Genomic DNA, 13,149 nt, shown 5'->3' on the forward strand with positions numbered 1-13,149 from the left:
TTTTCTCAAAGGTAGGGTTCTGTGACAGATTAAACATTGGATTATCAACAACAACTTTAGGGGGATAAGGTGGAACGATGTGACCTGATAAAGGCAGGCGTACAGCCTCTGCGAAAGAAATCGGAGGGGACGGACGTGTCTGGCCAGCATGGCTCTGCGGGGGGCCGTCAAGAAGGGACCCCCGGTAACCTTCAGAAACGACCAGACCTTCCGGCCCTTTGTGTTGACGAGAGACAGGAGCAGATGTCTTGCGTGTAGCGATCGAGCCCTCCAAAGGCCTTGAAGGAACCTGATGCAGGACCAGAGACGGAGGAATAGCAGCTTCACGATTGGAATACGAGGAGGACGCGGACCCAGCAAGGACAACATCTTGCAGGGACATCTTGAACAGAGTTCCCCCCTCTCGGGGGGAGGAGGAGTAGCGCACGGAAGCTCAGCAGAGAGAATGGCGAGGGAATCAGGGCAGAAGCGTAGGGGGGTTAGCATGCAGAGGGGTATGGCATGGGCGACACCTGGTGGTTCTCAACAGGTAGCCGTTGCATGCGAGCTCGAGTTCAGCAATTCAACTTCCTTTACTTGGAGGCATGCAAGTGTTGAACACAATGTCCAGGCCAATTTCCCTTTGTTCTGATGCTCGAAAAAAATAAAATTTTCAACCAATCAAACTAAGGAAAACTTAAATATATTCGATTTTTGTTTTGAAAATCTCTATTATGTGCCATTTTTATAACTAAAATATATAAAATATCATTCCTTAAAAGAAGGGTTACTTAAAATTGTAGCCGAGTTTTCCTAATTCTAGTCGGTACAAATACACCAGAATAACGTTTTTTTCGAGTAGTTGAGAGACCCGCAAAAAGTAGAAAATCAAAATCTGTTTGAAATGCCGGTTTTTTTTTTTTAAGAAAGCGTGAAATATATTAGCTAGACGAGAAATAACAGACCATATAGTCTATCAGCGCCGGATTTTTAAATCAGAAGCCTTTGAAGTGTTTTGAATTGGTGGGCAAAAAAAAAAAGAGAGAGAGGAGGAGTGGGTATTGGGTATTGAATTAGTGCCTCTTTTTGTGAGGGAAGGCATCGGCCACTGGGTCCCCCCCTTCGTTCCCCTTCAAATCGAGGGTTAGGTTGAGCCTTCAAATTTCAGCCCTCATCAACGGATTCGTGGTAGGATTGTTATCAACCTAAGGTCTCTATCTATGACATGGTCAAATATAAGCTCGATTAAATCAACAGCAGCCATTGTAAGTATTTTAGCGTACTGTTCCGCAAATGAGAGATATATATATATATATTCACACATTATAACATTAAAAATATCCATTGGGCGAAATCCCTCAATCTGAGCTGGGCATTAACAATCGCATTATATTTTCTGAGCAAACAGAATCAAGGAAGCTAATGTACTGGCAACTGAGGCGGTGCTACATGGCATTAGCACTAGCGCAGCGGCTTTGCACGAAGACCTGGACGTGCTGGAGGAGAGGAGGTGGATATACAGAGTGCTTTCTTTAAAGGTATCTCAAATAAACTGCAGTAGGTTTGAGAATGGACTCAATCGAGATGTGTGTATTTCTGAAGAAGACTACTGTAACAGTCTACAGGACTAAAGGGAGAGAGAGATATCCTGGGCACATGCATGCATTCCGTCAGGGCCCGGCTCCTTTTTTGCGGACGTGGCACACGGTCCCACCTATTTCGTCAACGGAATGCAGAACGTTGGCTTCTCGTAGGCTCTTTACACACCACGATGCGCCCTACCTACATGGTAGCGCTGGGCCAATCGCAACCCTCGCTATGTTGCTTCCCTTTACACACCGCCTGTTTGCATGCGGTGTCAATTGCCACGCTGGCCTCTACCTCCTGCCCCTGTTTCGTCTCTATGTGGGCAGCCGAGCTTGGCTGTCCAATCTTGGGCGCACCGATCTCCAGCCAAATCGCGCGTGGCTGGTGGACTAGGCTGCATTCTTTCCCGCCAGAACGCAAAAAAAAGATGGGTCTTGTTGCTTGGCATTTGCAGACCGATTTCCAGCACTTTTCGATTTGCAGACCGATCTCTAGGTAACCCTTAAATTTTTTTAGCATTTTTTTTCTGTCTTGCTCCTCTCTCTCCTCACGGCATGCAGCCTACCTCTATCATGCTGCATCTTTTGTATTCCGTATCTTTTGTATTCTCGGTGATTATCATCTGCATGTTCTATATTTTTTGCATCTTCTGTATTCCGTATCTTATGCATCTTCTGTATTTCGTATGCAAAGGTGTCTTGATTATTGTTAATCATCATTAACATGCAAAGATAATCATCTGCATGTTCTGTATTTTTTGCATTATCATTAACATGCAAAGATAATCATTTGCATGTTCTGTATTTTTTGCATCTTCTGTATTCCGTATCTTCTACATCTTCTGTATTCCATATGCAAAAGAAGATTCTATATTCCTCCATCACATCTGCAAGTTTCTGTCATAAGCACAACAAGTGTCCCATTTGTGGTGGTTTGACAAATCTACAACCAAGGACTTGCATGTTTCTGCCAATGGTTGGTAGCCAGAACATAAGACCACATCTTAGTCATCATATCCAAAAGATAGCAAAAAGGTGAACAATACGATGCTAATCCAGAAGGTGAACGATACGATGCAGCATGCAAGATGGTATCAAGTTTCACTCACACCTCGGCCTTGGGTTTGATTCCAAGCCTTGTGTTTGGACTGTGCATCATGCATTAAGCGCAAGAGTTTTAGCACAATGTTTTTAGTTTGAGCTTCACAATTTCTACTAAAGGCTTTCAACTTTTGGAGGTTTTTAATTATCCTCAAAATTAGATCAACTTTTCTAACAGGGCATCAAAATGTTGTTTTGCATTTCTAGTTTTAATTTGTACACATTTTCTTTGATTAGTATCTAATAGATACCAAGTGTCTTAATCTGTACACATCTTCTTTGATTATTGTTAATCATCATTAAGTTGATTAACATCTAATAGCTCCCTTTATTTTGACGTTCCAGTAATCCCCCAATGGATTCCCAGAACTCGCAAGATAGCGAGTACACGCCCTTATACTCCCAATATTCTCAGGCATCCTACTTTCCTGACATGCATGTGCCAATCACTCCAACCCATAGGTTGACACTGCCCGCATCCTCATCCTCAGCATTTGCATGTCCCCCACTTGTTCTAGGGACTTTTCCTTTGTCCGCTTTCGATGGTTCACCGTTTGCGTTTATGCCATACCAAAGGCCCAACCCAATCGGCTACCAGTCTGTGCATCAAAGTCCACAACCCTCACAAGCAGAGACGGAGATCTCATCTTTGCCTCCAGAAGGGAGAAGTGATGTGAATGGGGTTTTTGCTCCAAAAAAGGTAAATAAGCTTCTAGTAAAATATAGAGTCCAACAATCAGATGATGCAGAGGTGCAAGAGATTGAAGTTTCCAACAAAGTCCCCGTGACCAAGAGAGGTAGAAAGGCCTCAACACCAAAAACCAATGTAGATGAACAAACACGGAAGAGGGAGGTTTGAAAGGATGCATGGGTTGTTCAGCTCATTCACATTTGGGCTCAATGCACGATGAGTTTGGAAAAACTCCAAAGCAAGGAGTTGATCTATGGTCTAAAGTTGCCACTCAACTTGCAGGGCTATTCCCAGAGTGTGACAAAGACTCTGAAAGTTACAAAAAGAGATGGGGTTGTGTATATACAGACTATAAGAAGGGCAAGGCCCATAATTCAATCTCTAGAAATGATCGTAAGGTAACATGTCAATGGTTTGATATCATTGATGAGTACATGCACAATCGGGAAAACGTGGTTAGCTACACCCATACTTCAGGTATGGGTGGTAACACCGATGGCCCAATTGAGGAAGTAGACGAAGGAGAGGGTACACAATCCTCTATCAAAACAAAAGCACCAAAGAGCAATGTCCCCAATCTACGACCACGAAAAGATCGGAAGATTGAGGATTCCCTTGTCAACATGGCCAACACAGTCAAATTCATGGTAGATCAACACAAGGACTCTCTTACGGATCGCAAGGCAGCAGAAGCCCAAAAGTTGCAAATGCTTGGCCAACTTACTTCAGTTGACTGGCCTTTTGGATGTAATGAAAAGTTTTAAAAAGGAGTGATTTCACTTTGTTATCATTGAATTATGATGTTTTAACAAGTTTACTCTAATTGAAATCAATCATCATGTAATGAAACACTTCAATTTTTCAGCTAATTTCAAGTTTTAGCATGTAAATACACTAATGTTATGTAATCATAGGAATTTAACCATTCTTCCATGTATTGCAGGGGATGGAAGACAAGTTAATTCTCGTAGTTTGTCTCATTACAATCATCATTTCTTTGATTACAATGATTGAGATAATGGATTCATATTATGATGAGGACGATTTATGCATGCAGCATGTATCCATAGTGAGTCAATGTATGGCTTGAGTTTTGCCTGCACGGCAGGCTCGGATTGCTAGAAGGAGACATGAGCGGCGGTCATGTTGGGCTTATCCTAGACCCCAAACTTTTATGGAGCATGGTTTGCTTAGAAGCTACTCAGACAGAATGTTCAAGAGTAGGCTCTGCCTAAGCAAGGAAACATTTCACTTCTTGACTGCATGGCTTGCTCCTCGCTTGCAAACGGTCTAACACTAACTATTAGTGTGGAGAAGCGTGTATGTGTGGCTTTGAATCGTCTAGCTATCAGATCAAACTTACAAGTAATAGCAAATTTGTATGGGGTTTCCACGTCTTCATGCCAGAAGATCATTATGGAGTTCTGTGATGCAATCTCCACATCAGGTCTTCATGACATGTATATTAAATGGCCTTCTTCAAATAGGATGTGTATCATGGCTGAAGGATTTCAGGCAATACATGGAATTTCGTTTGTCATTGGTGCAGTGAATGGTAGCCATGTTCCAATTATTGCCCCTCATATGCACCATGAGAGAGAGAGAGAGGATAAATGTGAGAATTGTTTTTGGTGATCATGATTCGGCTGATGAGAGTGACAATAGTGAGTAGGAGATGAAATGGTGCTTGGATGTTATGACTTTGGACACAATGTTGGTATTTTGTTTATCTCTAAGACATAATATTTTGTAGGCTTTATAAAATATCTCCGAAACATTAGGCGGATTATTTTATTATTAGGATGATTATTTGGTTTTTAAATCTCGTATGCCTAGTGATTCTCATTCTTTTTTGTAGATGGGAGGAGGGGAGGGGGTAAGATAAATCTACTTCATCCCATCCCTTCCTCTCAAAGAGAGCAGGGTGTAGCCATAATAACTGTGGTGATGGGGTTCAAGTCCCCAACTCTCTATTTGTATGGATGGAAATTGCTTTTGCAGGGTATTGATGAAGTTTGGGAGCATCCTGTAAGTTACAGGGTGAAGCATGTAAGTATGTGGGTGAATTCAAATGGGGGGTCAAGCATGGTTTCGGATATTATCATTTCCGGTAAGTGATCATTGATTACCAATTCGTTCTTCCATAGTATAGTAAGACACTAGGAGCACTTGCACTTGCACTTGTATTTACAATCATTTATCATGCAAGGACTCTTATCGTATGTGTTGAGCACCAGATTGGGACTAGGCATGCACTGACTCAGTATGGATGCATGTTGCGTGTATACGTAGGTTAACAGGCTGGTGGAAATGCATGTATATGTAGGTTAACAGGCTACTAGGGCTGGTGGAGATGCATGTATACATAGGTCAACAAGCTGCTGGGGTTGTTGGGTACGTGGACATGCAAGTTGTGTAAAGGGTGGTGTGTAAAGGGGGCGCCCATGCATGGGTAGTCACTTTTAATAAACGCGGGCATGGGTAGTTGGTGTGTAATGGGATACGCCCATTCAAGAGTGCACAAGGCACTTTTTGGCTGCCCACATGTTGGCCAGTATTGTGACACCCTTAGGCAGTGTGTAAAGACCCATAGCCTGATAAGGCTTATTGGACTGTACAGGCAGTAGGCACGCAGGCACTCGGTTGGAGCAGAGAATGAATCACATGCAACCATGCATTGCCCCAATGGCAACGGCACATTTCTCGAAATTCTATATGCACATATGTCCGAAACTCTGATAGGGTCTGGCAAACTTCAGGTTGACATGTGCCCCTAATTCAGATAGCATTCGAGAGGCAGCTTTACGGTTGTGCCCTACCTACGAGAGCGAGAGACTGATAGTAGCCTTCGCATCAAAAATAGGTATACGATATATTTTAATCGCCTTTAGCCGACTGTCACCCTACGTACCAATCAGATGAACTTTACCTATTGCTCAAGCATCCGACGAACAACTGATTCACAGCCTCCAATCACAAGTTGCCACATATATAAGGCCATCCAAGGGGCGTTTCTCTTCGTTCTCTTCGAGGTTGGTCGGTCGGTCGGACTCTCATGTGCAAGATCCATCCGATGGCATCTAGCCGGCGATGTTCGTCGGGTTCTTTGCCACCGGTCGAACTTTTTGGAGATCATGTGTGAGATATTGCTCCATCCAGCGGGGTCCGATCGGTCACTCTTTTGCCGGACGGAGCCACCGGTCAAAGACATGTGTGCAAGCTATGAGAGAGATAGGGACAGGAGGAATTGATTAGGTCTGCGGCAAGCCTACGTGTGTTAGTTCTACAATTATGAAGCCACGTGGAATAGTTGGTCGCTAGCTGTGTAGTGTGTTGTGCTGAACCAAAAATGGTATGCAGGACGTGATCCCTGACAACGGATGGCTTCCTGAAGGCGAGCATTCACTTGGGTCAACAGAGCGGACACGATTGTGTTTTGGCTCTCACCGCAGTGACCACACCTAACCATCGTTTAAATTAGAGTAAACCGGTGCCAAGCCTGCTGCTAAATTCAGTCGCCAAATTTGGCGGCTAGCACCGTAGTAGCTTAAGTGGTTGCAAGATTTGGCAGAGGCCGGTAGAGCCATAGCCAGAAGAGCTAGATTTAGGGCGACTTCGTGTATGGCTATGGCGCACTTTCATTTTCATGGGCCTTGGTTATGCAGGCTTTCTAGCTTGGATTGGCTGCTGCCTCTCTTCCTATTTGCAACGTCTTGGGTTGTCATCCATCGATTCTTGCAACGCCATCACAAGGGTCCTAAAACTTGGCCGTTGATCGGCTGCATTATCGAGCAGGCTCGCAACTTCGACACACTCCATGACTGGCTGCTGGACTACTTGAAGCATACGTCCACCTTCTCCGTGCCCATGATGTCCATCAACAACACCTTCACATCAGATCCCGCTAATGTGGAGCACATCCTCAAAGGCAATTTCCGCAACTACCCCAAGGTACAATCCTAGTTTTTCTTCCGCCGGGCATGCGCCCTTATCTGTAGTAGCATTTGGGCTTGTGCTTAACTTGCTAAGTCGCATTGGAATTTGGCATTCATTCATCTTGCATTGGTTTTGTGGGCTACTGGAGAGCTAGTTTCACAAAGTTCTGCGTTAGTTGCTTACCTCCATTGTGAGAGTATTGCATTGAGTGTCAATCACCATCTATAGTGAGTAACCTACATTTTGCATTGGATTCAATTCTTGCTTCTGAGATGCGACTCGAGAGCTGGTGTCTTATTGATTGAATTGTTAGTATTTTGTACCTTATACTTAAGACAAATGGAAGTAATGTTACCTGGAGTATCAAGTACACGAGCGAGTGATCATTTCAAAACTCCCGCTTGTAAGGCGCTACGAGAATAGTTCTATACAACAATTGCGCCGGCTCTGTGGTTTCTCAATTTGGATTTGAAAGGACTAACAGCAAATCTAGGGGAGGGCTGTATCGATCCCGATGGGAATTGTGGAGCAATTTGTTGAAGTGTTTCAGACCCAGTTAGGTCTCTTTGCAGCAATCATTGAGGGCAACTTTATAAACTCGCCAATATGTGCCATTATGTTTCAGGGCGAGTTAATACACGAGAGGTTCTTGGACGTGCTGGGTGACGGGATATTCAATGTGGACGGAGAGAAGTGGGTCCGGCAACGGAAGGTTGCCATTAAGGAGTTCTCCTCAGCGAAGCTACGGGACTACAGTGTGGATGCCTTCAGGGCGGAGGCCTTAAAACTGGTCGAAGTGCTATGGATTGCGACGAGGAACAATCAGGCCGTCGATATGCAGGTATGGCAGGAGACGGCAGAGAAAATCCGGCAGTGGGTTGTGGCCGCCGCCGCCGCAATACAATACAATACAGATCGACGACGGCACATTGAATTGCGTTAATTGATTTGTATTGCTTGAAATAATTGCAGGATCTCTTCATGCGGCTCACTTTGGACTCTATCTGCAAGATCGGGTTCGGAGTGGACCTCGGGAGCCTTTCCCCGCAGCTGCCAGCCGTGCCTTTCGCTAGTGCCTTTGATGAATCCAATCGGTTAATCATCAGGCGCTACGTGGACTTCTTCTGGAAGGTGAAGCGTGCCCTCAACGTAGGCGCAGAGGCCAAGCTGCGCAAGTGCGTCGAGGTGGTGGACTCCTTTATCTACAATGTCATCAACACACGCCGGATCGAGCTCAAAGCCTCCCAATCGACCAACGGAGAAGTGGTATATATATGCAGGCGTTCTCAATCCAATGCTACTTCATTTCGAATCTACTCCTTCTCTCTTATAACCTGCTTTTGATTTTGATAATTTCCGCAGAGAGCAGATCTCCTATCTCGTTTCATGTCCCTTTCCAATGAGGAAGGCCTCCCCTACACAGACAAGCAACTCCGGGATGTTGTCATTAACTTCATCATTGCAGGAAGAGATACCACTGCCCTCACCCTCTCATGGCTCTTCTCCATGCTCTGCAAGCACCCTCAGGTTGTCCACAATATCTTGGAGGAAGCTGATACCGTTCTAAAAGATCAAGCCATCAAAGTTTCTGCCTATGCACATCCTCTTCATTGCAATGCTGAACCTAAAAATGGCTTCCACAGCTCGGACAGCGGCAACCTTAGTTGCCACGACTTGATCCAGTTTGCACAGCTTCTCAGCTACCAGGCTCTTAATCGGATGCACTACTTACACGCCTCCATTACGGAAGCTCTTCGGCTCTTTCCTGCTGTGCCTCTTGTAAGATTTACCATCATAGCTGCCGTATCTCTGTAATATTTACCATCATAATGTCTTTGCACTTTTACATACAGCTACACCTCTTTCCATGTTCACCCTCATCATGTCCCTTAGCCTGTGGTGTGTTTAACATCACGTGTGTCTAGTCATGTCTTGATCTCTGACTAGCTAGAATTCAAGTGTCTAATGAGTATAAGCCATGCCAGGAATCAAAAATTGCGGTATCTGATGATACTTTTCCTGACGGCACCAGAATCAAGGCTGGAAACTTTGTCAGCTATGTCCCATACTCAATGGGGCGGCTTGAAACCATATGGGGTCCTGATGCCACTGAATTCAAGCCTGAGAGGTGGCTTAAAGATGGGGTGTTCCAACCTCAATCTCCATTCAAGTTCACAGCATTTCAGGTGAAGTCTTGCCTAGTGTTTGAATGTTGAGCATGCATTTTAGAAGAAAAAATCCAATCTTAAAGGAAAAAAAAATTCAAGAGTTACAGTTATTTCTTTCCATGTGTATATGAGAATGTTCTTTCTGGTCACCAAGCTCCATAGCTCAGCAGTTTGGGTTCAGAAGGCTTGGGGGGAGGGCCTGGGTTTGATTCCTACCGCGGGTTATTGCAGACATCACGAAGAGAAAGGGGGGAAGATAATTTTTGATGGGCTGGGTCACCTTTCAAAATGACAGGCATTAGTAGAAATAATGCCCGTTTTTTCACAATTTACCTTATTTTTTTACGACCACTCAAAATAAGTGGTTGTATTTGCGCGCATCGTCATTGGTGGCCGCGGGCCGGCCGAGACCTTCAAGGAGGTAGATCCCCCCATCCAAGAGCAGTGGGTGGTGGTGAATCGTGATGTAGCTTTTCTTTGTTTTAGCCCTTTTGGAATTCAATACTTCAAAAAGCAATGTGTGTTGGAACTTGGGAACTTAGCTATGGACGAGCAGATTTGCCTGGAAAGTCCCTGCCAGTCAGAAAGACATTTCTGCTCAACTTGATGTGTAAGCAGAGCCTTAAGTGAGTTGGTTGCGTGGTTGTGTGGCAGGCTGGACCCAGAATGTGTCTTGGCAAAGACTCAGCCTATCTTCAAATGAAGATGACAACAGTGATGCTCTTGAGGTTCTTCTCATTCAAGCTTGTGGAAGGCCACCCTTTGGAATACAGCATGATGGTTGTCCTATACATGGCCCATGGTCTTAAGACCCTAGTCTCTGCACGGTGAACATTCTTTGCAGTGTATTCGACATACCTTCGATTCTTTTCATGCTGGATTGAGCTACAATTTCTGTAGTGACAGAATAATGAAGTTAGCAAAAGAAGTCTTGGATTTCAACCAGTGACCTTAATAAATCTGTACATACAGCCGAGAAGTGGTTTCAAAGCTCAGATTGAGGAAATCTGGGGCGTTTAAACTCTCGAGGGATGGTGAGATAGCTGGATGAATTCATTAGAGTAAAATATACTGAACCATCGATTCTTTCTGTTGTCTTATATTGATGAATTTCAAGCAAGAAGATGAAAATATTGATGTAAGGCCATCTTGAAATTCTTCAAACTCTTCAAATTCTCACCAATTGAGCACATTATTTAACCGTAGCAACAAGGCAAGTGCACAGTTTGCATTAAAGCATATGCAAGCAAATTTGTTGTTTAAATTTTTCTTTTCCCGGGGAAATTTTTTTCCGTCCGGGAAATTGTTTTTTGTCCTTCAGTTAACGCCCTTAAACAAGTATACGTTCAACGTAAATAACACCTTATTTAATGAGAAAATACCGGGATTATAATTCAAACGAATGATTTTCTTGTATGCCAAATTTTAACCGGGAATTTTCAATTTCAACAGGAAAAATACACTGCAAACCGAGTTTTTGAGCAATGTTAACTAACCTTAAGCCTCAATTACTTTCAATTCCGGAAATTTTCAACCTAATTAACCTTAAGCCTCAAGCGACTTAATTAGGCGTCGATAGTTTAATTTCTTGCCCTTTTTAACTCCTCCAGCCTCAGGTTCCCACAGTCCACTCCCTCCACCGATGCAGGGATGGTCTTGACTGACTACAATTATGCCAACTGTATGGCAATGGTTAACCTCCTATGTTGTCAAAGTTTAAATGAACCAACCCGCGAACGAAGTTACAAACCGTAGGGGAGTACGTAACTCGTAAATATGTACAAAAGTAAAATTTAACCTTTATTTTCTTTATTTTAAACGACGAAGGTTATTTAAATTTTACTGTTCGGCATGAAGTTTTCCCTTGTATCCATATGTATGTATATATATACATACATGTAAGTGTGTATGCATCTATGCATGCGCAAGTTTGTGAGTGAGTGAGTGTACGTGTATGTGTGTGTATTTGTGTGTGCTTATATATGCTTGTGTGTATTTATGTATGCGTGTGCAAGTTTGTGAGTGAGTGAGTGTACATGCATGTGTGTGTGTACTTGTGTGTGCTTATATATGCTTGTGTGTATTTATGTATGCGTGTGTGCATGTGTGCAACTTCGTACATGTGCAAGCATGTGTGTGATTATATACGACTCTGTATATTTGTGTGCACGTTTGTGTATGTGTACGTGTGTGTGTGACTCTCTCACATAGATGCATATCTGTATGTGTCTCTCACATGCATTCTCTCTATGTCTCTATCACGTACACAAACACAACCCTCTCTCACACGTGCACCCTCTATCTTCTCACACCCATATCACATATACAATCACACACATAGAAACTCTCTCTCTCTCTCTCTCTCTCTCTCTCTCTCTCTCTCTCACACACACACACACACACATACGTATATATTGAAAGATCCATGCTCCCTCCGCGCAACGAATTTGGGGGTACTAGCAGCGGAAGTAACACTTCTTGCGCAAGGCAGAGCCTCTGACTCAGGGCCTCGCCCACCACGAATATCCAAACAAGAGACTAATCCCTCAGTTCTTCCAAAATTGAACTCGGAAAAACTTCCCTCGTCCAGAAAGCATAGGCGATTCTTCCAGGAAAATCTATACTACTAACGTAGTCAAAAATCTTAACTAACCAAACTGATCTAATCGAACCTGTAAGTCACATGGTCCGATCAAGGGAAGAGACTTGCACTTGGATCATAGAGACCAACGCTTTTTTCCTCGTCTCAAGAGGCACAGCCGTTGATTCTTTTCCATAGAACAAAGACTATCCGAGATTTACTTCAACTATCGTAACTTAACATAATTGAGTCTCATTTTAGGGATCCATCAGTCCAGCGCCTAATCCCATCCAATCCCATGGGTTAGCCAACTGCCCAACCACTGTAGTGATAGGATCCATTTAAGAATTTGGTTATGTTTTGCCCCGGGTACCAGGGAAAAGAGCTTTCAGGCCCCCTAGCCGGCATTTCAAACTTCAAGATAGTCACACCACTTACACACCCAATATGAAATTGCATGTTTAACAGATTCAGCTGTCTTTAAAACAATCTTTTAATGAAACCATAGTATCACTGATCATAATCCTCCCAAATATCTAGCTTGAGTTCTAATTTGCAATCATTCCTTCATCAGGGATTTTATATTCACGTGATCACAAAATTTTTTTTGTTAATAACATGTGTGAACATGTTATTAACATGTTCACATGTTAACATGTTCACAAAAAAGCCGGTGGCAAGCGACCTGGTAACCGGGAAAAATCCCGCCGGGTTTTTGATATACCCAGCGGGCCCGCCGGGCTTTTGCTTTGCCCGGCGGGTCCCGGCGGGGTCGTCACATATCCTGGCGGGGTACATTTTTCTATATATATGGGCCCGGGGGGCCCTTTGGGATTTCATTGCTGACAGCATACACAGGTAATAAAAAACTTGTGTGTGTGTGTGTGTGTGTGTGTTTGTGTATGTGGGTGTGTTCGTGCGGGCAGCCGCCCACTGTCGCAATGCGCGGCAAGATGTGGGTGGTCCGCCACACGAGGAATGTGTGTGTGGGTGAGTTCGTGTGGGCAGCTGCCCATTGTCACAATGCGCGGCAGGATTTGGGTGGCCCGCCACACAACTGGTGTGTGTGTGTGTAAGGCCATTCTTCGGAATGGTGCTTACCCTGGG

At 44.0% G+C, this 13,149-nt stretch overlaps 1 protein-coding gene across 1 annotated transcript; it reads left to right on the plus strand.

The window, feature by feature from the left end:
* Positions 1–6,857: 6,857 nt before the first annotated feature.
* Positions 6,858–10,581, plus strand: LOC147641843 (cytochrome P450 704B1-like). The gene is made up of 6 exons (XM_086819419.1): positions 6,858–7,308; positions 7,919–8,134; positions 8,266–8,559; positions 8,656–9,072; positions 9,279–9,479; positions 10,116–10,581. Exons 1-6 carry the CDS (start codon positions 6,979–6,981, stop codon positions 10,290–10,292), a joined length of 1,635 nt encoding a protein of 544 aa, XP_086675545.1. The 5' UTR covers positions 6,858–6,978; the 3' UTR covers positions 10,293–10,581.
* The last annotated feature ends 2,568 nt before the right edge of the window (positions 10,582–13,149 follow it).

This window comes from Cibotium barometz, chromosome 1 (assembly GCF_041138505.1).
Source record: "Cibotium barometz isolate CiBa-2024 chromosome 1, ASM4113850v1, whole genome shotgun sequence".
NCBI classification, from domain to species: Eukaryota; Viridiplantae; Streptophyta; class Polypodiopsida; order Cyatheales; family Cibotiaceae; genus Cibotium; species Cibotium barometz.

What these genes read in the sequence shown, in the direction of transcription:
- LOC147641843 (XM_086819419.1), top strand. Translation starts at nt 6,979, where the DNA reads ATGGCTATGGCGCACTTTCATTTTCATGGGCCTTGGTTATGCAGGCTT. An exon ending in ATTTCCGCAACTACCCCAAG is followed by an intron (nt 7,309 to 7,918) that starts GTACAATCCTAG and finishes ATTATGTTTCAG; the next exon opens with GGCGAGTTAATACACGAGAG. An exon ending in AATCGACCAACGGAGAAGTG is followed by an intron (nt 8,560 to 8,655) that starts GTATATATATGC and finishes TAATTTCCGCAG; the next exon opens with AGAGCAGATCTCCTATCTCG.